Source organism: Epinephelus lanceolatus, chromosome 1, assembly GCF_041903045.1.
Source record: "Epinephelus lanceolatus isolate andai-2023 chromosome 1, ASM4190304v1, whole genome shotgun sequence".
NCBI lineage: Eukaryota > Metazoa > Chordata > Actinopteri > Perciformes > Serranidae > Epinephelus > Epinephelus lanceolatus.
In genome coordinates, this window is record NC_135734.1 from 37,025,169 (window position 1) to 37,048,979 (window position 23,811).

Genomic DNA, 23,811 nt, shown 5'->3' on the forward strand with positions numbered 1-23,811 from the left:
GGGAGGAGCTAAGAAGCGAGGAAGAGACGCAGGTGGCAAAAGCGAGGGGACACCTTAGCATAATGAAAAGCACCCATTGTCTTAACATTGATGCATTTGAGCTGGAACTAGACATCACATCACATCATCCCTAACCTGCTTCTCTCCATTCACTTCCTGCGCATTTTAATATTGATTTTAAGATATTACTGATCACTTTTAAAGCTCATCTACGTTTGATCCCAAGCAACATTTTATCATATTTTGGATGTCATACTATACTATGACTTTTTTATCATATTTTGGACAACATACTACACTATGACGTTTTTATCATATTTTGGACGACATACTATACTATGACATTTTTATCATATTTTGGATGTCATACTATACTATGACTTTCTTATAATATTTTGGATGACGTACTTTACTATGACTTTTTTATCATATTTTGGACAACATACTATACTATGACGTTTTTATCATATTTTGGATGACATACAATACTATGACTTTTTTATCATATTTTGGATGTCATACTATACTGTGACTTTCTTATCATATTTTGGACGACATACTATACTATGACTTTTTTATCATATTTTTGACGTCATACTATACTATGACTTTCTTATCATATTTTTGACGTCATACTATACTATGACTTTTTTATCATATTTTTGACGTCATACTATACTATGACTTTTTTATCATATTTTTGACGTCATACTATACTATGACTTTCTTATATTTTTGACGTCATACTATACTATGACTTTTTTATCATATTTTTGACGTCATACTATACTATGACTTTCTTATCATATTTTTGACGTCATACTATACTATGACTTTCTTATCATATTTTTGACGTCATACTATACTATGACTTTCTTATATTTTTGACGACATACTATACTATGACTTTTTTATCATATTTTTGACGTCATACTATACTATGACTTTCTTATCATATTTTTGACGTCATACTATACTATGACTTTCTTATATTTTTGACGACATACTATACTATGACTTTTTTATCATATTTTGGACGTCATACTATACTATGACTTTTTTATCATATTTTTGACGACATACTATACTGTGACTTTTTTTTATCATATTTTGGACGTCATCCTATACTATGACTTTTTTATCATATTTTTGATGTCATACTATACTATAAATTTTTTATCATATTTTGGACGTCATACTATACTTTGACTTTTCTGGTGAAATTTTGACCGCATACTATACTATGGCTCTTTTTGTGTCAAATTGTTATGACATATTATACTATGACATTTTTGGGAAAGTTTTGATGACATGCTATGCTATGATTTTGTTCATGAAGTTTAGACGACAAACTATACTGTCTTTTTGTAGGGGTCAAATTGTTATGACATACTATCTTAGGACATTTTTGTTGAAATTTTCATGACATACTATGAGTTTTCTGGTGAAATGTCATAGTATAGTGCGTCGCCCAAAGCTCACCCAAAAAGTCATAGTAGTCAAAAGTTCACCAAAAAAGTCAAGAGTAGTCAAAATTTCCCCAAAAAAGTCATAGTATAGCATGTCGTAACAATTTGACCTAAAAAAGGCATAGTATAGTATGTCCTCCATATTTCACCAAAAATATCAAAGGAAAATTCTGTCTTTTTTTGTTCCAATTCGTTTAATTCATTGAAGTATATTTACTCCTCCTACGTGTACCACAAATTCTGACAATGTGACCTGATGCCCCCCACATCACATGCTCACTTCCCTAAACACTTGGCTTGTGGTGCAGCATGCTCATCACTTTATGGAGAAGTCAGTGAGTCACGCCCAAACAGCATGATATTTATTTATCGGTCAAAGGACAGCACACACACCAGCACACACTCTTATCAAAACACATTTGAAATATAATTTATTGCACATTTAAAGATCAACATAAAGTGGCACGATACCCATTTCAATCCTGTTACATCAGAAACAAAAAAAAGAGAAGTCCTTACAAAATGCTCACACCTTCTGTTTATGATTTTTGACTTTAGAACAAAATGGCCGTGAGGTTGCAGGAATGCCAGACCGAAACTGCATAGATTTATAAAAAAAACATAAAAAATAAAAAAAAGAGAGACAGAGACACTTCTTCTTTAATATGGCACAGAAAATCCAATCAGACATTGGCGTTACTCATACGTGTCATGAGCCCATCAACTTCCACATTGTCCCAGTGACTTAGAGGCGGCTCAATGCGTCAGAACAACCTGGGGATTTCCAATTCTTAAAGAGGAAAGCACTGATAGCATGTTCTCGGAAATATATATATCGAGCCCAATTTTAAATTGTCTTATGCAGATGCGATAAATCCAAAATTAAAAACATTCCTCAAGCCCCATTTACAGTAGCATCTTATTATTAAAACATTTTGGGAGCAGGCGTGCGTCACTGTAAAAACCTCGACATGGAGGTGCAATTAAAGAAAAACTATACAAAAACAAATTACATGACAGTCACAGTCATTTGTTTAAGATACTATTTACATCTTTGACCTCATTTTTCATATCACAACCCAAACTCCGTTTTCATCATGGTTTCAGAATCGTCCACATTATTGATTCAATTAGCCGTCAGGATTCATCATCACTGGATATTTATTATTTCATGGTTTTTAGAAGGAATCTTATTGCTGCATGGCTCATATTTTGAGAACTGATTTCATAGTATTTGTTGGCAACAATCTATAACCTTATATCTACTGTTGCTGCATCGACTACATCATAAACTAAACCACTGTGAAATGTGTGACACCCAACATAAATATCTGCCATTTAAAAGTGGCTTACATGATACAAAACCGACCCTAAGGAGCTACAGTATGTACAGTATGACAGTGAGAGCTGGCAGCAGTGGGTAAGATATAATCAAAGAAATAATTATAGGTTGATGGCACAAATGTTCAGAAGTCTGTTTTCATGATCCCCTCGCCTCCCCCTGAACCTTGAGTAAAGTAAACATACACATGTTGATGTACAGTACAGCATAAATACAAACCCAGCCAATGGTCAAGAGAAGAACAGCACAAAAGCATGCTAACTGGTTTCAAAATCAACTCCTATATTAAGTCATAAACACAGTTTTATTAGGGTTACCTGATTAGAGTTTTACAGTTTCATTAGGGCCGCCTGGTTGCATATTTTTATGGACACAACAGCTGTGAAGTGAATGAAGCCTTAAAGATATACTATGCAGGATTTTTCCAAAAAACATATAATAAGACACAAGACTCACACAGAAGTAATCCCTCTTAAACATCACTTATGAACCACTGGAAGTGTGTGGTAGTGTGTTTTTCTGCAGAGACTCTGCCTTCTGCCTCTATTGTCTGTATTCTTTCTGTGTTCGGGACTTTTATGGGTGTGTACCCCATGGATGTCTAAAGAGAACTGGGTACAGCGTTGGCAGCGTACAGGCAGGAGCCCACGCATTCCTATGAAAGTTGCTCAGTGGCACATGTAGCCACAAAAGCTTTATTTCCTCAGTATGAAATTACCTGGAACTTCTGCATCATGGGGCCCATACATGGGCGGATTATAAGACAATGGGCCTCTGGGCACAAATATGCAGAGGGCCCCACCACCTCTCCTACAGAGGAGCAAGACACACAGACTTATGGGTGGTTTTGCGTCTCTTTATGGTCGTTATGCATCTTTTTGTAGGTTTGTGTCTCTTTGTGGCCATGTTGAGTCTCCTCCTGGTCAGTATGTGTTAATTTGACATTTTGCACAAAAAGGCCAAGGTGCCCCTGACACTTTGGGCCCCTAGGCCTCTGCCTGGTAGGTCAGTAATCCATCCATGGGGTCATAGAGCAAGTGCACAAGACTTTCTGTGGCAGAGTGGCTAACTTCTGGTTTAGCAATAAGCTAACTTGATTGGGGATGAAATGATTTGTGCGACTCTTCTTGACTTTTGAAATATTACTGGACCAAATGGATCAAATCCTGATAGTTAAAGTCATTTCAAAGGGGTTGTGACACTCAAAAAGATGTATCCAATGATTTAAAAGCGTCTCTTTTACAATGTAAGTCCATGGAAAAGGTCTTTTTGGGGCCCAGTGGCATCACGTGACAGAACCAGACGTTGTAATTCCACATTTGGCCACTATGTAAAATTGGCTTCAAAGCCTGGCGCTGTTCCTGGGGGCTTGGTGTACCCCAACAGCATTCAGGTGAGGTTGGGGATTTCTAAAAAGGTGGCGACCAGATGCAAGACCATAAGCAGTAGGCATCCAAGAGAAAAAATGTTGAAAAACCACAAATATAGCGAGGTGAAATTCCGAACAAGAGTAATTCTGGGGTCGGCTTTTAACTTTTAAAAACAGTAGCCGACAATCCTGCATAGTATACCTTCAACAGGTGTATCTGTCCAGTTTACTCACTGACATGGCGTTTACTGGGGAAATGGTGCAGTTTTATTTAAAGTTTAAGAACTAAACCCCCCACGTTAGCCCCTTGATAATAAAACATTATATACATGGACAGCAGTAAAGAAATGTGATTAGTTTGGCACACAACAACGTAGGCTTTTATACTCTGGGTTTTCCCCGTCTTGAGCTGAGTTGAATATTAAACAGTAATATGATTGGTTTGGTAGCCTCGTAGTGGGTCACATAAATGTTTGATGAAAGATAGCCCATTTATGCCTCTGAGGAAATAAGCTGATAACTACTGAAACTGCTCTTTAGTGCCACCGTAACAGTGCTGATTATTTTCAAATCCGACTTTCCAGTTAAATCAAGGTCAATCAAAACAACAAGCATTCAAACGCTACCTGCATCAAAATCATTTTTAATTGTCAAGGTTGGATCCAGCTGGCTGCTGCGGCTGTTCAGGAGAAACACAGCTTGAACAGAAAAGGAGAGTTTAAACGAGAGAGAAAGGCCTCAAATTTGAATTCAACTGACCTAATTTTTAATGTTACAGAACCTGCCTGTTGAGTACATTTACCCTGGCACTACCATGATAGATGGTTCTAACAACCTTGCCTATTGATAATCACAAAAAAAAAAAAAAAAAAAAAAAAAAAATCAAGAGAAATTTTTTTTGTCTGCCACTGAACGAAAACCTTAAACCACAGGACGCATATTGTCCAAGTAAACATAAATAAAGATGCAAAGTAGAGTTCCAGAGCTGAGTTATTTGGAGACACTTTGAAGAAGCAGCACTTGAGAAAAACTGGAGGGAGATACTGAAAGTCAGACAGAAATAGAGAAAAGAGAGGAGAGAGGCAGAAGGGAGATAAAGGACGTTAAGAGAGACAGACTTTCCTTTGGCACCTGAGCCACAGTGGCAGTGCTCTTCTGTGGGCGGAAAAGGTACCAGGCGAGGGTAAAGAGACAAGACAGAAGAGGGAACGAGGGAGGTTTCGCTAAACAGCTCATGCCCGAAATATCCTCCCTTGACCTTCTCTCTTCGACAGGAGCTTTATTCTTTTCCCGCTCGCTCCGTCTGTAGATCCTGATTCGGTTCCTCCCACATTAGTCGCACCACTCAAAAATCATCAGATCAGAGCCAGAGTCTGTCCACCAATTCTCCTTCACAGTCTTGCACCTCACTCCTGCAGGAAAACCCTCAGTAAACAGTGAGTGCTCGCGGAGAGGAGGTTCTTCAGGTTCTTCTGTAGCAGTTTCTTTATGGCACATGATGGGACTTCTGCAGGTTTTCGGTTTCGCTTCCACAGAAGAACCTCAAGTTCCTCCCAGATTACTTTCACAGGCTCAGATCCTCCCACAGGTGCTCCTCTGAGGTCGGTTAGTGCAGATCGCTCTGTGTTGAGGTTCTCCCCCGGGTTTCGGTTCAGTGTGTGGTTCTATAGGTTCTCCCCAGGCTGATACTGGGGTTCTGTGGAGGTGAAGTAGTCCTCTAGGAAGCCCTGCAGGTACTCGAACGTAGGCCTCTCTTCGGGGTCCTTCCTCCAGCAGGAGAGCATGAGCTCGTGCAAGGAACTGGGGCACTCTGCGGGGCAGGGCATCCTGTAGCCGCGCTCCACCTGGTCCAGCACCTCGCGGTTTACCATACCTGCCGAGAGGAGACAGGAAGTTAGATTTAGGGAACAGATATGAACAAGTCATTAACACAATCCTTTATTACTTAAATTCCTAAAATATTAAATAATACATCAGATCGTCAATACAGTGTTCCACTTAAACGGAAACAACGCAGCCAACAGTACACGCAGGGGAGGTTAAAACATGTCTCAAAATTTCAGTTTAAATTAATTATGCTGTGTAGTTCGCTCCATCAACAATAAATCCACGCTATGTCGTGAAAAGGATAAAAGGTAGCAGCTCAGGCTTTAGCTCCAAGCTTTAGACCAGATCTATATCCCCTTTTTGGGAATGTAAGATGAGGGGTTGTCATCTGTCATCTAGCAGGTGAACCAGGGCTTTCCCAGAGATTTTAGGCACATGATGTACGTGAATATTCACTGTCAGTGTGGTAAATCTCTTAATGACACTGGTGACAGTTACTACTGATGGATATCTAATGTTGGCTTGAGTGGGAGGCTGCTGCAGTACAGTCATACAGCATAGCAGCATCTGACTGGCTATTGATAGGTTGCTTATTTACAGACAACTCTCAGCCTAATGATAGCTGGTGATTGAATCAAATATAAATGACCAGATAATCAATATCCGGCCACTGTGTTTGGTCACTGATCCACTTGGACAGATGAAGACTGACAGGACATGATGGATCTCTCTTAATTTAATTAAGGGATCCCAAATGCTCAGGTTCAGGCGAGGTCACAAACAGTTTAATAAAACAAACGTTTGTTTAACAAGAAATAAAAGCATACAGAGATATTAAAATTGTAATCCAAACACATATCAGACTGCACTGACATCAATATGATCATCGGCTTTCTATCCTCCAAAAGGGGGCGCAGCCTCAACGTTTTGCAAAGCACCTGTATGTGTTGGTGTCATGGAACCACTCTGTAGTTTCAGCATTTTTAGGAGGTACAACAAATGATATTCTTCATAACTGATTAATGGGATGATCATTTTTGTGTAGTCTGTATTGTTAAAAAGGGTCAGAAACCCAAAGATCTTCCGTTTACGGTCACATACAACAAGAAAAAGCACCAAATGGTCACATTTGAGAAGATGGATTGAGATATTTTTGCCTAAAAATGGCTTAACCAATTATTCAAGTATCAAAATAGTTTGATTAAATTTCAGTCACTTGATCGTCTAATTGTTTCAGCTCTTATCATCTAGCATGATTATTGCTTGAGGACATTTTGTTAAAGAAACACTTGTTTAAAGGGGGAATTGTTCAGGTGATAATTATGCGAGTCTTTACCTGGATAGGGGACTCTGCCTTTAGTTGCCAGCTCTGTGAGCAGCACACCAAAGGACCAGACATCTGACTTGATGGTGAAACGACCGTACAGAGCTGCCTCTGGTGCCGTCCACTTGATTGGGAACTTCGCTCCTGAGGAAACATGACAATTAAAAAAAATAAAAAAGAGTTACGAGTGTGTTAAAAAATCTATACTAACATGTAGTGTAAAAAGTAAGTGTGGACTCACCCTGTCTCGCAGTGTACTCGTTGTCTTCAATGAGTCTTGCCAGGCCAAAGTCGGCCACTTTACACACCAGGTTGTCTCCCACCAGGATGTTGGCAGCGCGCAGGTCTCTGTGGACGTAGTTCATCCTCTCCACATACGCCATGCCTGCTGCAATCTGGAGGAAATGACAGAGAGAGGACGGGGATTTTAAAATAAATACAGCATGTTGTGCAGTTTTTAATGTGGCAGATCTGTAAGTGATTTTACCTGAGCAGCCATGTCTACTAGCTGAGGCAGACGAAGCATCTTTCCTGCGTCCCCTTTAAGGAAGTCCAGTAAGCTACCTGTGAGTGAAAGATAAAACATAATGCATCAAATGAAACATAACCACCAAATACATAACCAGTTTTCCATTTTACTGTATGTGTAAACCTTGAAGAGCAAGCTACGATCTAGGTGTCTTTGTAAGCACACCAATATGTGTATTGTTAGAGATGTTACGATACTAATGGCGATACAACACCTATATTTCAGTGCCAAAACAATCATTTAATCATATTTTACTTATCAACCAGTATTTGATGGTTAACAATACTCTACAGAAGCATTTCAGTCAGTGTCAAAAAAAAAAGACTGAAGTTTAATACCCAGCACTTGTTACAGTCTGCATCCTGTTTTACCTTGGCTCATGTACTCTGTCACAATGTAGATCGGCTCCTCAGACACAACGGCGTACAGCTGGACCAGCTTCTCGTGCCTCAGCTTCTTCATGACCTGTGCTTCCTGAAGAAAGGCCTCTGGAGACATAGTGCCAGGCTTTAGGGTCTTAATGGCTACCCGTGTTGTACCGTTCCATGTGCCTGTTGGAAAACACAGAAGAATAACATCACTGTAAAACTTTTTGTAGAAAGAACTAAATCTCCTCTTAACATGCAGTAATGTTGACTTTGGGGCTTATCGTCTGTCTTGCTGAGGGCTAGATGAGTAGATCAATGTCACTCTTGTATCCGTCCATTCATAAAATCAGTAGCCTGTTAGCTTAGCTTAGCATAAAGACTGAAAACAGGGAGAGACAGCGAGCCTGGCTTTGTCCAAAGGTAACAGATCCATCTACCAGCACCTGTAAGCTCAGTAATAAGACATTATATCCTGTTAATTTAATCTGTACAGAAACAGAAGGTTGTAGGATAGAATAGAATAGAAGGTTATGTGCTGGGTTATGAGCTAAAAGGGTGCTGGTACTATTGGAGCCAGGCTAGCCGTTTCTCCTTTCCAGCATTTGTGCTAAGCTAACTAGCTGCTAATTGTAGCCTTATATTTCAAAGCAGGACATCGGACTGATATCAGTCTCCTCAACCAACACTGGGAAGCAAATAAGCATATTCCCCAAACGTCAAAATATTCCTTTCAGAATAAATTAATTAGCTATAATAGCTTTTTGAAGGATGCATCCGGTCAGTGCACTTCAAGAAAAGAGAGACTGATCGTCATATTTTGAATATTCAGTGTATAACCTGTCCATCAAGCACAGTGTGAGAGGAATTCAATCAGTTCCACTAAAAAGAAGTGGTGCATATCACTTACCCATCCAGACCTCTCCAAAGCAGCCCTGTCCCAGTTTAAGGTCGAGGCGGAGGGACTCTCTGGGGATCTCCCAGGCGTCCCTGGCCAGTCCCTGGGTCTGAGGTTTGGCCACAGGACACACATCTGACAGAGCGTGGCACAGCCCATCAGAGTGCTCTGAAAGAGGGAACAGGCAGGTAAGAGGAGGCAACAGTGTTGTAAAAGGTTAACAGATGTGTGTGAGCACTCACTGCGGTAGTGGAAGACTAGCTGCTGTAGGCTTGTGAACTGGGTGCGGGAGGTGATGTAGAAACCTCCGCTGTCCAGCTTCCTGATCTTGTAATGTTTAACATTCAGCCCTTTGGTGTTATCGTAGTCCAGCACTGACAGGCAATATGCCCCTGTGAACAAGACAAAACAGCAGACGCAGACAGGTTAGAACAATACAACCAGTATGTGGAACTGGGTGACAGCTGCTCTGTGGTGTTTCCAAGCAGCTGTGCTGGGCAGGTCCCTCATGGCCCTTTAAAAAGGCCCTGGAAATTCAACTAAGCCTGTCTGTCGTTGTCCACGGCCCACTAATGAGTAAAGTTTGATCTTGATTAAAACAGTGATAATTAATGACTTGATTTGTGCAAACACTTTTCAGTCCAGGCTGGAAGTGTGCAAATATTTAATCTGACCATTTTAATGTCACTTAATATGTGCTTTATGTTAATTGTTGAAACTCTGTGTTGCAGCTATTCTTGGCCAGGTCTCTTTGTAAGGAGATTTTTGAACTCAGTGGGATAAACCTGGTTAATAAAGGCTTAATACTACTACTACTACTACTACTACTACTACTACTACTACTACTACTAATAATAATAATAATAATGACAGGTAAAAAAAAAGACAATTACAAACCATTACAACAACAGATTATTAGGTGAGAAACAGTCTGGCTGACAGGATGTAGACTGTGGGTATAAACTTGTCATTGGCCGCCTATTTCAGACAGTAAATGGAAAATGGCCCTGCACTTGTAGAGTGCTTTTCTGGTCTTCCAACACCTCAAAGTGCTTCAACATTACATGTCACTTTCATCCATTCACACACAGAGTCACACACTAGTGGTTGAGGCCACCATACATGGCGCCACCTGCTACTCAGTAACCATTCACACCCACTCTCACACCGACGGAACGGCCATCAGGAGCAATTCGGGGTTCGGGGTATCTTGCCCAAAGATACTTCTAGCCAGGGATTAAACTGTCGATCTTCTGACTAGTGGATGACCTCCCCACATGCAAATGTTCCACCAAAAACAAAAAGATTGTGAAGGCGTATGTTTTCCCTTAATGTGGAATTATGACGGGGTCAGTCAGACCTTTTTCCAGTGCTGTCACAGTGCTGGAGAAAACTAGTCTGGCTATGCAAGTATAGCTCAAAAATAATAGAAATGTTTTAAAATAAAGACCTTACAATTGAGACAGGAATCCAAATTGTAAACATGGATTTCAAGAAGTGATTCAAACAGCTGAAGAGACCTAACGACAACCTTTATGGAGAGGTTAGAAATGAAAAATCAATCCTCTTTGATCTGGAGTTTTTCTGACTGATGTTCACTCGTCTTCCCCCAGTCAGAAAGAAAATCTAGTGCAGCAAAGACAAGCTTCCCACAGATTTTGTCTACTCACTAATTGGACTGACAGTCTATTGACCTGAAGTTCCCTACAGTTTAACCACTGACCTATCTTAACTTCACTGAAGATCAACCCTGGGTCACACATTACTGGATGTACTGAACAAAGATAAAAATACCAGAGCCTGAACTCAATTATTTCCTGTGGTTATATTAATTTTACAGATATACAGCCTCCATGCAACAACTACTAAATTTAACCTGTTGTATATAATTGTCTCCTCTCATATGTATCAGATCAGAGGCACAAACTCTGCTAACAGAAGCTGAGATGATGATTTTCACCTGCCATGTTTCAGGCTTTGAAGTGCCTTTACGATCAGATGTGTCACCATCACTCTGACATGATTTACATTTGATTCAACATACGAGCGGCATGCTTCTGCTCCTCCGTGTCACACTATGAGCCTCACATGTGACATCTAATACAGAACACACCCAGAGGCCAACACACCTCCTGCCAGAGCTCCTCCTACTCTCCCTGATCCTCCCCCTTTCCTACAAGTCTCCCCCCTTCTTCATGCCTCTCCTCCTCTCTCTCAGTGCGTGTGTGTGTGTGTTGGGAGAACAGAGACTTATAGCCAGGGGGAAATCCAGCACCCTCCTAGGTTGACCTACTTCTGGCAGAGTGATTCACCCCTATCCATTCATAAGGCCCACTCCACTCCACTGTGCTCTTTTTCCTTCCCCCCCCCACTTCCTCCAAAACAACCCCCTGAAGAGCCCGCTGACGTCACAGGGACTCAACCTGACTACAGAGTTTCAGAGGAAGATGCAAAACTCCAGAGAACAAAGAAATAGCAACACAGGCCTGTGTGAAAGTTAATAAATGGCTTAATTACGAGGTCTCTTTTAAATTAAGTCCCTAAAGATCTACTTATTTCAAAGCAAGATCGAGTCTGAGTAAACTCCAGGGACGCAGAGAGAATGTCATCACGTCCTTTTTTCACACATCTTAAAAATAAACAGCTCAGGTTTTATGAGATGTGTTTTATAATCAGTATCTCTGATGATAAGGCATATGTTTTCGATAACGATGGTGCGCTGCCAGGAAACACAACTCAAAGGCGGTAAGATTACAATCTCTGGTCGTATTAAAACGTGTTTGTCTTTCAAAATGACTGTTAAAAGATTTTGATGTAATGCTGTGATCCGCAGTTTTTTCTCATAATATCTGACACTAGACCTCAAACACAAATTTGTAGCTGTATTTTTTTTTTTTTTGTCAAGGCATTTGCATTCATCTTGATAAATAGGTAATAAGCAAAGGTAGGACTGCAACTAATGATTATTTTCATTCTTAATTAATTTCACTATTATTTTCACAATCAACTGATGAATTGTTTTGGGTATAAAATGCTTTAAAATGGGTTAAACATGTCCGTCAAATATTCCTGTTTGTTTCGTCAATTAAGAAAGAGCAGCAGAAATTGACAAGAGAATTTGTGATGAACTAACTGATTAGTTAAGGTACTTTCACACCAGCCCTGTTAGGTCTGGTTCAATCTGGAAATCCATCGGTAAAAAAAAAAATTAAATAAAAAATTTCTTCCTTTAGATTCTGCAATCTACAATGTAGATTGCAGAATCTGTCTTGAGAGATTAGGTCTGGTTCAACCGAACTCAAGTTCGTTTGCCCCCTAAGTGCGGTTCGTTTGGGCAGGTGTGAACACAGCAATCACACTCAGGTGCACACCAGAATAACCAGACCAGGACCCTCTTGAAGAGGTGGTCTCAGTCTGGTTACAAACGAACTCTGGTGCGGTTCGTTTGTGGTGAAAACGTGTTCTGACCTCGATCTGAACCAACTGCAGTCATATGACACATTGTTTGGGTTAAACATGAGCATGTTACAGTCCTGGAGGATTATTAATGTGCACCTCCTCCTGTACTGCCTTAATATGCGCATTCAGCACATCCAATGTATCAAAACATTGTTTTCTAGTTGGAGCCGCGCCTCGTTTTCAAACTGTATGGTTTAACTAAAATGAACAATGACAGCAATATAGTCCATGATGAGCAGCGCTAAAATCAACCTGCGTAGTTGTCCCTCCATTGTGACATTAGAAAGTGTCACATTTATCTTGTAAGTGTACTCTTCTTCAACGTTTTGTTTACTTCCTGGATTTTTCCCACATGGAAATTCTGACCAATCAAGAGCAGCTTTCTCGCAAAGGTATTTAACTGGTCTGCCAACTCTAGGAAATTACGCAACTTTATAGCAAAATAAGTCCCTGATTCAGACCGAAGAAAGCGAACTCTCAGTCTGAAAGCACCCTATCATGCTAGCTGTACATTGAGGCCTAAAGGCTTATTCCAGGCTATACAGCCTAAAACAGGTAATGCTTGTACTCGTGGTTAAGTTCAGTTGATCTACATTTAAATTTAAAGTTATATCTCTCAAAGTTGCCTTAGAAAGACAGATTTCAGACACTGAGAAAAGAGCTAATTGGACCACCGTGATAACGACTGTAGTCTCTGGAGTGTCTGCTCGCTCACCTTTAGTGGTCTCACTCTCCCTCACCAGGAAGGTTCCTCGTCTGTTCTGTAAGTTCAGAAGGTGCCTCTCGGAGTCGCGCCGAGTGATCTTCCCAAAATACCACCTGCCAAAGTGGGCCACGGAGAATAAGATGAGAAGAAAGCTACAACTGACGGTCTGGAGCAGACAGCAGGCAGACATACTTTCTGACTGGAAATACAGAGGACTGTACTGGATGGTACATTGGAAAGAGATACTCTCTCTATACTCTTTGCATTAGTTTGTAGAAGTAGATACAGCACAGAAAATAAATACAGCTACATTCAGGCTTTGCACTACTAAAATAACTGCAAGAGTGAAACAAGGAGAGAATAATGTACTCTTCTGCTTGGATGGAGTCGGACGGAGCCACATAGTTGCTAGGGATATATCCACTCTCTCCTGTCGTCAGGGAGCGAGCGAGCCACCAGTCCCCTTCTCTGTGACAGAGAGATAAAGACAGAGAAAGAGAGCAAGAGAGTCAACCATAAACAGAAAACTGACTGAGGCAACCACAACGTTTCTTGGTTTAATGATCTTTTATTTGATGGAGGAAGAAGTCTGCATTTCTCTTATCGTCAACAAACGTTGCTATCAGTGACTCTCAGCCCAAAGCCCACTGGTTCCTACTGAAGACGTACATGTTTAAAAATGGGTCAAAGATATATAGGTTCAATTTAATGATTTCCTAAAACAGCTGGGCAAACATGAGTACATTATGTACTCATTAGGGACTATTTTCAGCTGTGGATGAATACATTTTATACACCAAAGGGTATTCATGGAAGGAAGGTGAATGTGGGACTGACTCAAAATAAACTACAGTGCCCACTTTCATCTTAATGAAGGAATATATCAACCAGTGCAACAGTGTGACTCGTGTTTTTATAGTTTTTAGACAACAGTGGAGGTCCGTCACACAGAGGAATACGCTAAATTAGGCGTTGGCTCTGCAGATAATACTTGGTAGCTGGATAGATTTCTCTTTGGTTTTGGAATATTTTGCCAATTAGAAAAATATGGATCACCATCAGACTTATCCATTCAATACAGAGTCTGCAGTACAGGATGCTTCAGATGGTCTCTTATGCCTCATTTCCACTGCATGGTTCAACTCAACTCACTTTGGTACCAGGTCCTTTTCTCTATAGCCCCTTTCACACATGCACTGCAAACCTCAAATGATGTAGACATCAACTGGAGGAGCTGTATTTGAGGATTCAAATGTCCGAATCAGCTGGATCGGCCATTGAACGAATTTTACTCTACCAGCTCCCTAGAGTAACTGTCTGCAGAATACACAACGAGCAAGTGTGCAGGATGATGATGTTTCCATCATGCGGCTCGTGCGAAACTGGAAGAAAACAAACATCTGAGGGTGAAGACAAAAGCCGCTTTTACACTGCTGGATTTTCCGTGAATGTTGGGCCCTTTTGCCGGCAAGCTGTGAGCATTTAGACGCACAGAGCCGAATTGGCGAGTTGATCTGAGATGCCCAAGTTTCTGCCTCGTAGGGTAGACATATTGGCGGAACTTTTTTGGTTTAAAAAGACAGAGGCGCCCTTCTGCCACGGGAGGGGCTATTGAAGACTTGTGGGAGGAGCTGGTGATGACGCCGCACATGCCACCCACTGGCGGTGGATAAACAGGAAACAGCTGATAGCAGGAATTAGCGAGAAGCTAGTAGCAAGAGGGAAACGCAAACTTGACAGACACTGTAAAGATGAGCAAGTGGGGAGACAAGGAATTGCGCGGCCTCGCAAACGAAGAGGCCATTAACCGTCAGATGACAGGGACTGTAAAGAACGGGCCGACTTATGAGAGAATCTCCGAAGGACTGACCAGCCGCGGCTTCCCTCCCACGTCACTGTTTACGTCACATGCTGAGCTACACGTTTTGTTACTTGCTCATGCCCTCCATTCCCCCGAAAAAGGCGCATTCTGTATTCCTGCAAATTTGCACAATTCCTATTTAAAAAGGACTGAAGGGCCATTTTCACAAAGACGGCAGTAAAAAATGTCCAACTGGAGAGATGATGAGATTCTGGAACTTTCGTCTGTAAAAGATGAAGCCAAAATCGTTACACTAATTTAAGAAATGAAAAGTATCAGGTGCTATCTGCAACTTTCACAAATGAAAAACCAAAAACAGCGAGACCAGTTGAGTAGAGCCATGCGGTACCATGCAGTGGAAATGCAGTATTAGTAAAACGGTCTACTTGTGATACGTATTGAAACTTCCACTGTTTCACTGACGCCCCTCGATGTTCTTTGGAAAGCAAAGAGGAAGCTGAGGTTTTAATAAAAAATACACATCTCATCCCACACTTGAGTGCACAGAGTGAAGAAAAGCACATTGTTAAAAGAAGAAATAGACAAATGCAACCTTTTGTTCCACTTGTAGTCCCTTTGTTTAAATTCAATACTTTAAATGTCCAGTGTGTAGAATTTAGTGGCATCTAGTGGTGAGGTTGCAGAACTGAGCGTGTAGAACTATGGTGGCCGACACGACAATGCAAGTGGCCCTATCTCGAGCCAGTGATTTGTCTGTTGTGGGCTACTGTAGGACGACATGGCGGACTCCGGGGAAGAGGATCTGTTACATATGCGGATACAAACGGCTCATTCTTAGGTAATAAAAACACAATGATTCTTATTTTCAGGTGATTACACACTAATGAAAACATAGTGATGAATTTTAAAAATAATATCTGCCTGAATCCTTCACACTGGACCTTGAACTTCTGCTCTATATAGAGCAACATACAATATGCTACTTCACAAACAAGTAAGAGCACCAGATAAATCTGCATCTCTAATGCTTACTAATTCATTGATGTTACACTACAGGCTTGATCAGACGAGCCTGTGGAGCAGCAAAGGGACGGTGAACAAAAGGCTGCATGAGACTTTTTTTATTGCATTAAGTATTACTGACCTGAAGCTGTACTTTTTCCTAGGAGAAACCATGAAGCATGAGAGAGAGAAAGAGAGAGGGAGAGATAACAGACACAGCAGACACATCAAAACACAGCGAGGAGACACAGCAAGGCAAGCAGCACAGCACAGACAGATAGCAGAGGAGCTGGATATGCTGTGGGACTACACAGTGGGGTTACACAAGCTGCGCTGCCTTTTAAAGTCTTGGGTTCAACTTTACATTTCAGTGCAGTTCGTAGCATGTTTAATAATTCTACAAGAGAGGAATGCAGAGATAAATCCCATTTACTATCCATAAATGATCACATCCTCGTATCATATTGGATTTCTGGATTCACTTTATATTCTTTTTATTCAGTGTTTGCATTTAAAATGTGAATAAAAAACTCTGTGCACCGAATGCAGGAACAGTTCCATGGTGCAATATTAATGTTAAGGGGACCTATTATGCTTTTCCTTATTTTCTGTCATATACAGTGGTGGAAAAAAGTTTTCGGACACCCTTAAAATTTTACACAATCTCAAATATTATCATGAAATATTTGTAGAAAAATCTTTCTTGTGTTTCAAAAGGTGTGGCTGCATTAGACAGATACAAACAAATACAAATTATATTTTTTTGTTTATTGTTTACAAGAAAAACTAACAAAACTAAATTCTTGACAGTTTCAATATGTCAGTTCTCAACATTGTCGGTATCACAGTCAACAAATAACAGAGAATGTGTTCAAAACTGAACAAAAAATAAATAAACCATCACATCATCAAATTAATATTTAGTAGTCCTGCCATTGGCACGTAGTAGAGCTCTAATCCTGGCTGGCATGTTCCCCACGAGCCTTTCACACTGTTGAGGGGTTATCTTGTCCCATTCTTCTTGAATTACTGCTTTTAATTGGGGATTGAGCTGGCCACTCTAAGACCTGGATACTGTGCTCCTGCAGCCAAGTTCTACTGGCCTTGGATGTGTGGCAAGGGGCATTTTCTTGTTGAAACATCCAGTTTTTACCTCGACGGAACAGTGCACGCGCAGAAGGGAGCATGTGGGTTTCGAGAATGGTACAATACTTGGTAGAGTTCAGTGTGCCATCACAGACAGTGAGATGACCAACACCAGCAGCACTCATGCATCCCCAAACCATGATACTGCCTCCACCATGCTTGACAGTAGGTACTGTACATGCTGGAGATAATGCTTCGCCTGGCCTTCTGCGTACCCTCACATTAGTAGGAGGAAGATAAAGCTGGAAACTGGACTCATCTGACCACAAAATCTTCTTCCAGTTCCTGGCTGTCCAGTTCTTGTGTGCCTGGGCCCAACGACGCCGGGCTAACCTCTGTCTCTCATTGATCAGGGGCTTCTTGATAGCCTTGTAGGACCTTAAGCCATGATCTAAAAGTCGGCCATGTACAGTGCGGGTGGAACACTGGACACCAGTTTGGTTTGACCACTGCTGCTGAAGCTCCTGTGATGTCATTCGGCGGTTTTGCCTGCACATGCGGATCAGGATGCGGTCATTTCTTGCTTAAGAAACCCTTGGACGCCCAGATCTTGGTTTGTCTTCCAAGCTGTTGGTTCGTCTGTATTTCTGCAGAGTGTATCCAACTGCTGAAGGACTGCATCTGCACTTCCTGGCTATCTGGCGGCAGCTGTACCCTTCCTGGCTGAGAATCTTTATCTTCAGGCGTGTTTCCTGCGTTAGGTTCCTTGTTTTAGCCATTTTTGTGTCTGAAGAACTTTCAAATGTGCTGGCTTTATGTAGACACAAAGCTTGGCAACAAAAATTGTGTCTTTTAATAAAAAGAACGACCTTCATCACTGGTACCAAAATGACCCAATACTCAAAATTTCTTATGTATTTTTATGGAACCAATCAATTTTAAGTTTTTAATTTTTTAGGATTTATTTAGTATTTTGGCTGTGACTGTACTAAAAGAAATTGCACTTGAAGACCTAAGAGTGATTCTTAATGCAATATTTCACAAATGCATGGGGTGTCCGAAAACTTTTTTCCACCACTGTATATGATGTTACACAGTTGGATGTTCACATTGGTCGTGGCCAAAGTTTCAAATAATGAGGTAATCGTGTTTAAGTAATCCCTGTGAGCAAAAACCTCAGGCTCCTGAATACTTGTTTCCTATTTTGGCTACCAGCTGATGTCAGCTCGTCACAGATTTCTTTATATGGTCATCTGCTCCAGGGATGCTTTTAGCTGTTTGTATTACATAGCCTACACTGCGACATGTAGCTACCAGAGTTCTCAATAGGCCAAAGAAGTTACAACCCGAACTGAACCGACCCATGTGAGCTGAAGCCTGAACCCGGCCCGTTCTAGATCATCACATAAAATACTGAGCCCGAGCACGTCCAAGCATAACCCCCCCAAAAAGCACTAGTCTGCTTCTAATGCCTGCAATACACTGGCTGTGTGGCAGCGCGGGCCAGGCCTGTCTCCAGCGGAAAATGGATCAGCTTTGGTGGATCATCAAATCTCCACACTGCGTTTTCCCACCAGAGAAGCTCCCTGCTGTGGTCGGGAGGAAGGCCAGAGAGCCCAAAACGGAGCCTGGCTGCTCTCTCCCATCACAAGAGACCGCCTTATATTCACCTTTGTCTAACTTCGACGTAGTTATTACCACCTCCATTGTCTCTCTGACCTTGTTGATAGTGACGGTGACACTAACAGCAACCCCAACCCCTCTGTTATTTCAATAGGCCATTCATTGGTCAAAAGCCACCAGAAAAGAAACCAGCCAATAAAAACAGGAGATGATTTCTATGAATCAATTAGTAAATCAATCTATAATATCTATAATACATGTTGGATTTACATTTCAAATACACAATTTAAAAAAAAAAGAAGTATATACATTTTTTTGTCCTCACAGCCTGAACCCTACCTGACCTGGCTAACCAGCACACAATTTTCGCCCGATAATGGGGCTTTCTGGGAACTGTCGGGCTCGGGTTGAAATTGAGAACTCTAGTAGCTACATGCTAACATCAGAAAAACCTGTCATTTTTTTGTTGCTGATGTTAATTTCTCCCTGATTTTCAGATCAGATTCTTGCTGGAACATGTCCACTTGTGATAAGAAGCTTTTACAGGTGATTTTTCATGGTAGAAAGTCATTCTCGGCTACAGTGACGCAAGCGCAAAGACGCCAAGATACAGAAGACCTGGAAACGCTAAACAATGGGCTTTTTCAGGAGGGGGGCTTAGAGAGACAGGTGTTAAAATGGAGCATTTCAGACAGAGGGTGAATACAGTATGAGGAAAATAAAGTGGTTTTTGACCTTTAAAGCATGTAAACATGTTCTAGTTGAAACCCAAAATACAAGTATAACCCTGAAAATAAGCATAATAGGTTCTCTTTAATATGTGTTTATCATATATTTCAGCCCTACTATGTAGTGCCAGACTATAGATAAAAGAACAGCAGACCAAACTTGTGACAGGAAGTTATGGAAAGATCTCATAAGAAAAGAAAAACAAAAAACATTGTTCTGATTTTAAACACCTGCGTAGGAATTATTCTCTGGGAAACAGCGGCTTTAAAATTCACATATCTTCCTTCACTTCCTGTGACTGAAATCTACATTCCATCTAAATCGCACCTCGATGCAGACGAACTTCAACATGTGTTGGTGTCCGACAGGAAAACACATTTTTTTGGCGTTATGTGTGTGAAGAAAAGGGATGAGTGTCACGATCTCGCTATGTCACACTCTCTATAAAGTGTTTTTAAGACGAGGATGATGACAGTCGCCCAAAAGGAACAGAATGCATTAGTAAAGTGCCGTTCTGCTGTGTTTCAGTCAACAGATGGAGAGGACCAGACTCGGCTGTCTGCGTCGCTCCACAGTTACCAGCTCGGACTGTGTTCATTCATTTTCACATTTGTGCACACTCGCGCTCACGCGTGCGTCTACAAATCTGTTCATTTAGATTTTTTTGTGAAATTGTGGCATCAGAGAGAGAGAGGGAGAGGCTGTTGATTCTTACGTGTTGTTGACAATCTGCAGCCTGTCGCCTTTCCTAAAGGTCAGATCAGATGCTGTCCGTGACTCATAGTCATACAGCGCCACAAATGTAGTGACACCTCCTGCAAAAAATAACACACACAGAAATACACATTTAGGGAACAGTGTAATTAAAGATAACGGTACTTCCCATTAAGATCTATTCACATTCACTTCCATAATCTAACTTCAATAGTACAGGTCAGGCCCTGGATGTTAATTTGCTCTATGTTCTTCAAGGCCATAAATCTTCAGTATATTTTCCTCTGCTCCATATCTGTATGAAACAATTTACCAAGGCTTAATGAGAAATATCGACATTCAGACTGCTTGTGGACGATCACCCGTGAAGGACAAAGCCATCATACCAAAAGCTTTCTATATTCTGTGCAGTTTTCTGCCGCTTCCTTTTAATGAACCAGTGATCTAAACCTGGGGACTCTCCAGCCAATCATCGATCGGCTCATTAGATGCACAGGAGGAGGCGGCCAGCACATACACCAGCAGCCCTCCACTCTCTGGATGGAGCAACATTAACCTAACCATCTGGCCAGTCTAGACACATTGCAGCTTAATGTCAAGTAAAAATCTGGACAGCGAGGCACGGCGGGCTTCAAAGTCAAAGAGAGGGTTTTAAGTGTGTTTGACAGCTGATGGTGGGAAAACGGAAATATTTTTCTGAGGACATATGACTCACTGTGAGTCAGTTTTTAGATTTTTTTTTTTTTCAGGACTTTTGTGATCTCAAACTGAAAGCAAGTCAGGGCTGACTGGGCTGACTCATGGAGAAACCAGATCTCATTAAATCTGTTTCTATTCTGCAGTTCTGCTCGGCTTCATAACTTTATTTACATTAATCTCTTTGTAGACTGTTTTGTGTGTTCTCTGGTCATGCAAGATTACTGTGTTACTCACATTTAAAGGGGCTCTGTGCCATATTCAGAACATATGCGTTGTTAGTTCTCAACATGGAGGTGAGTGAGCTGGCAGCTAGCAGCTAACAGTGCCAACTGTATAAACAACAGCAACAGTGCTGACAGAGCTAACAGCTTATAACTGGGGTGAGTGGGTGCTTCATATCATAGCTCAATATTTTGGGAAATACAATCATTATACTTCTTTCTGAGAGTCAGATGAGAAGATAGATACCACTCACATATCTGTCTGTTAGATATGAAGCTGGAGCCAGGATATCGTTAGCTTAGCATAAAGAGCAGGGCTGGGTATCGCCACTGATTTCCTGAATTGATTCAAATTTGATTCACAAGGTCCCGATTGTTGTCATCAGCTCAAATTAACTTCACTTCTCTGGCTCCACAGCAGCATCTCTACTTTGTGTTTGTGTGTCTGAGTGCGTAAAAGTGGCGCAGCAGCCCCAACGCACAGACAGCAGGAGGAGCGGCTGCTGCAGCATGATAATCAATGACATCAAAATAAAAAAGCTCAATTCTATGGTAACTAAAATTTCAGCGGCACCCATTAACTGCCGACGAGTTTAACAGGGTCAAGGCTTCACGCATCCATGAAAAAAGTGTACATTAAAGCATCGATCTCGGATTTTATAAATCTATATCTGGCCATTCAAATGAACATCCATCTGAAGTGGATGAATCGATTATTTTAACCCAGCCCTAATAAAGAGAAAATGGGTTAACAACAAAATCTGCCTACCAGCACCTCTAAAAGTCACTATTCATACAGGGAGGTCATGTGCAGGACTATTTCTTGGCACTTGTCTCAGTGCGGTTGCAAAACTACCAGCAAAAGGGTCCTGGAAGTCGCTGCACCCGGCCAAAAAATAACAGGTGCTTCAGTTTCGTATAAACTTTAAAAATGAGATATTGTGCTAGGGGGAACCAGCTAGCCTTGTTCTGTCCAAAGGTAACAAATCTGCCTGTTTCCAGTCTTTATGCTAAGCTAAGCTAATCATCTGCTAGCTGTAGCATGTCATGGTGAACATACAAACATAACAGAGGTATTGATCTTCTCATCTGTAAGTGTAACATTCCCTACTTTTTAATTGCTTTAAAAAACAGTTTAAAAGACAGTTTGGGTCACTACCTGAAACATAAAACTCAAGAATAAATCTTATGTCATAGACCTTTAATCTAATCTGTCTCACAGAGTGTTTCCCACCTGACAGAGGTCCTCTCTGGGGCGAGGTGATAGTGCCTGTGTGGTCCACCCCTCCAAAGAGAGCCAGCTCAGGAGTGTTTGTCGGGGCGAGCTGGTGCTGCCCTTGATGCCCCCGCCTGCCTGTCCCCACCGCAGGGCTCCTGTTGGGGGTTTGGGTCTGCTGGGCGGGGCCCAGGTGGTGGAAGTGCCCGCTGTCCGAGCCTGTGCCGATGGTGCCATCCAGGCTCATGGAGCGCTGGCCCGGCTCCTTGGGCTTGCTTTTGCCCGCCCCCATGTGCAGACCTGGGAAGAGAGCCAGCGATGAGTAAGAATGCAGCACTGTAAGTCCCAAGAGATTTAAAAAAAAAGGCCTCTTCTGGGCAGCCGGAGCTACTTGTTGTAATATGCCAAATAGGATTTAAACAACTAATAAATGAGTCGATCTACGGAAAATGACGTCAAATATCTTAATTATAATTTCTGTTTTCTGTTTCTGTCTTATATGTTTGTAAACTGAATATCTTTGGGGATTGGAGTGCAAGTCAGACAAAACAAGACATTTGAAGACCTCACCTTGAATGGGCATTTTATGCTTTTTTAAACATTTTAGTAACTAATCATAAAAAATAACAGATAAAACAATAATGAAAACAATTATTAGTAATAGTTGCAGACCTGACAGTCTCGGGGAGTGCCAATATTTCAGGCTGACTGACTGTGTGAGCCAAGACTTACTCTTTTGTGTGCTGGTCATTTCGGCTGTAAACAGATATTTGCATATGAATGCAGATACATTTTATTCAGCAATGCACTTTTTACCTTTTACTTCTTCAAATAAAATGTGGTTCTAGACTCTGAGAAAACTCTGCTAACCTCTGCCATCACATAAAACTCAGGTCTACTTTCATCCTGGCAGCAGTGACGTGGCGCAGAGGAAGGGCATGTGGATGTCAACTTAATCTTAAAGTCATATTAAAATTTAAATCAAGACATAAATCCTGTTCAATAAGGAAACATTAAGTCAAACTAATGAAAAAAAATCTTGAATTAAGCAGCCCTTCATTTATAGACACTTTTACTCCTCTGAAACCAGAGCAAATTGGCTTGATTACTTTCAAACACGTGACGAAAGCAATGAGCAATGAAAGAAGAAATAACTCAAAAAATTTGCAAGAACTTAGGAAAAAGAGAAAATTAAAAACAATGAAGTTAATTTTAAAAAAAAGAAAGCTAAAACAAACAAGCAAATAAGAAAATTACCTGGAAAGTGCTTAAATGTGTAATGATAATACTTACAAATATAATTTTCCCTAGCTTCCCTAGCCCATTGCCTTTTCCCCATGTTTTTGAAAGAAATCGCACCACTTTGCTCAGAGTTCAAAGGTTTAAATACTTGCGAAAGACGTCTGAAAGC

General features: G+C 41.1%; 1 protein-coding gene across 2 annotated transcripts; it reads right to left on the minus strand.

Moving 5' to 3' along the window:
• Positions 1 to 1,874: 1,874 nt before the first annotated feature.
• On the minus strand, positions 1,875 to 23,811 carry LOC117256813 (proto-oncogene tyrosine-protein kinase Src-like). 2 transcript variants are annotated; one of them, XM_078169963.1, is made up of 13 exons: positions 23,791 to 23,811; positions 22,419 to 22,700; positions 20,266 to 20,365; positions 16,255 to 16,272; positions 13,658 to 13,756; positions 13,298 to 13,401; positions 9,366 to 9,515; positions 9,136 to 9,291; positions 8,232 to 8,411; positions 7,819 to 7,895; positions 7,573 to 7,726; positions 7,344 to 7,475; positions 1,875 to 6,053 (listed from the first exon to the last, which is right to left on the minus strand). In XM_078169963.1, exons 2-13 carry the CDS (start codon positions 22,690 to 22,692, stop codon positions 5,845 to 5,847), a joined length of 1,653 nt encoding a protein of 550 aa, XP_078026089.1. In that variant the 5' UTR covers positions 22,693 to 22,700; positions 23,791 to 23,811; the 3' UTR covers positions 1,875 to 5,844. The 2 variants fall into 2 exon arrangements, with proteins under 2 accessions (XP_078026089.1, XP_033482400.1); XM_033626509.2 differs by lacking the exon at positions 16,255 to 16,272.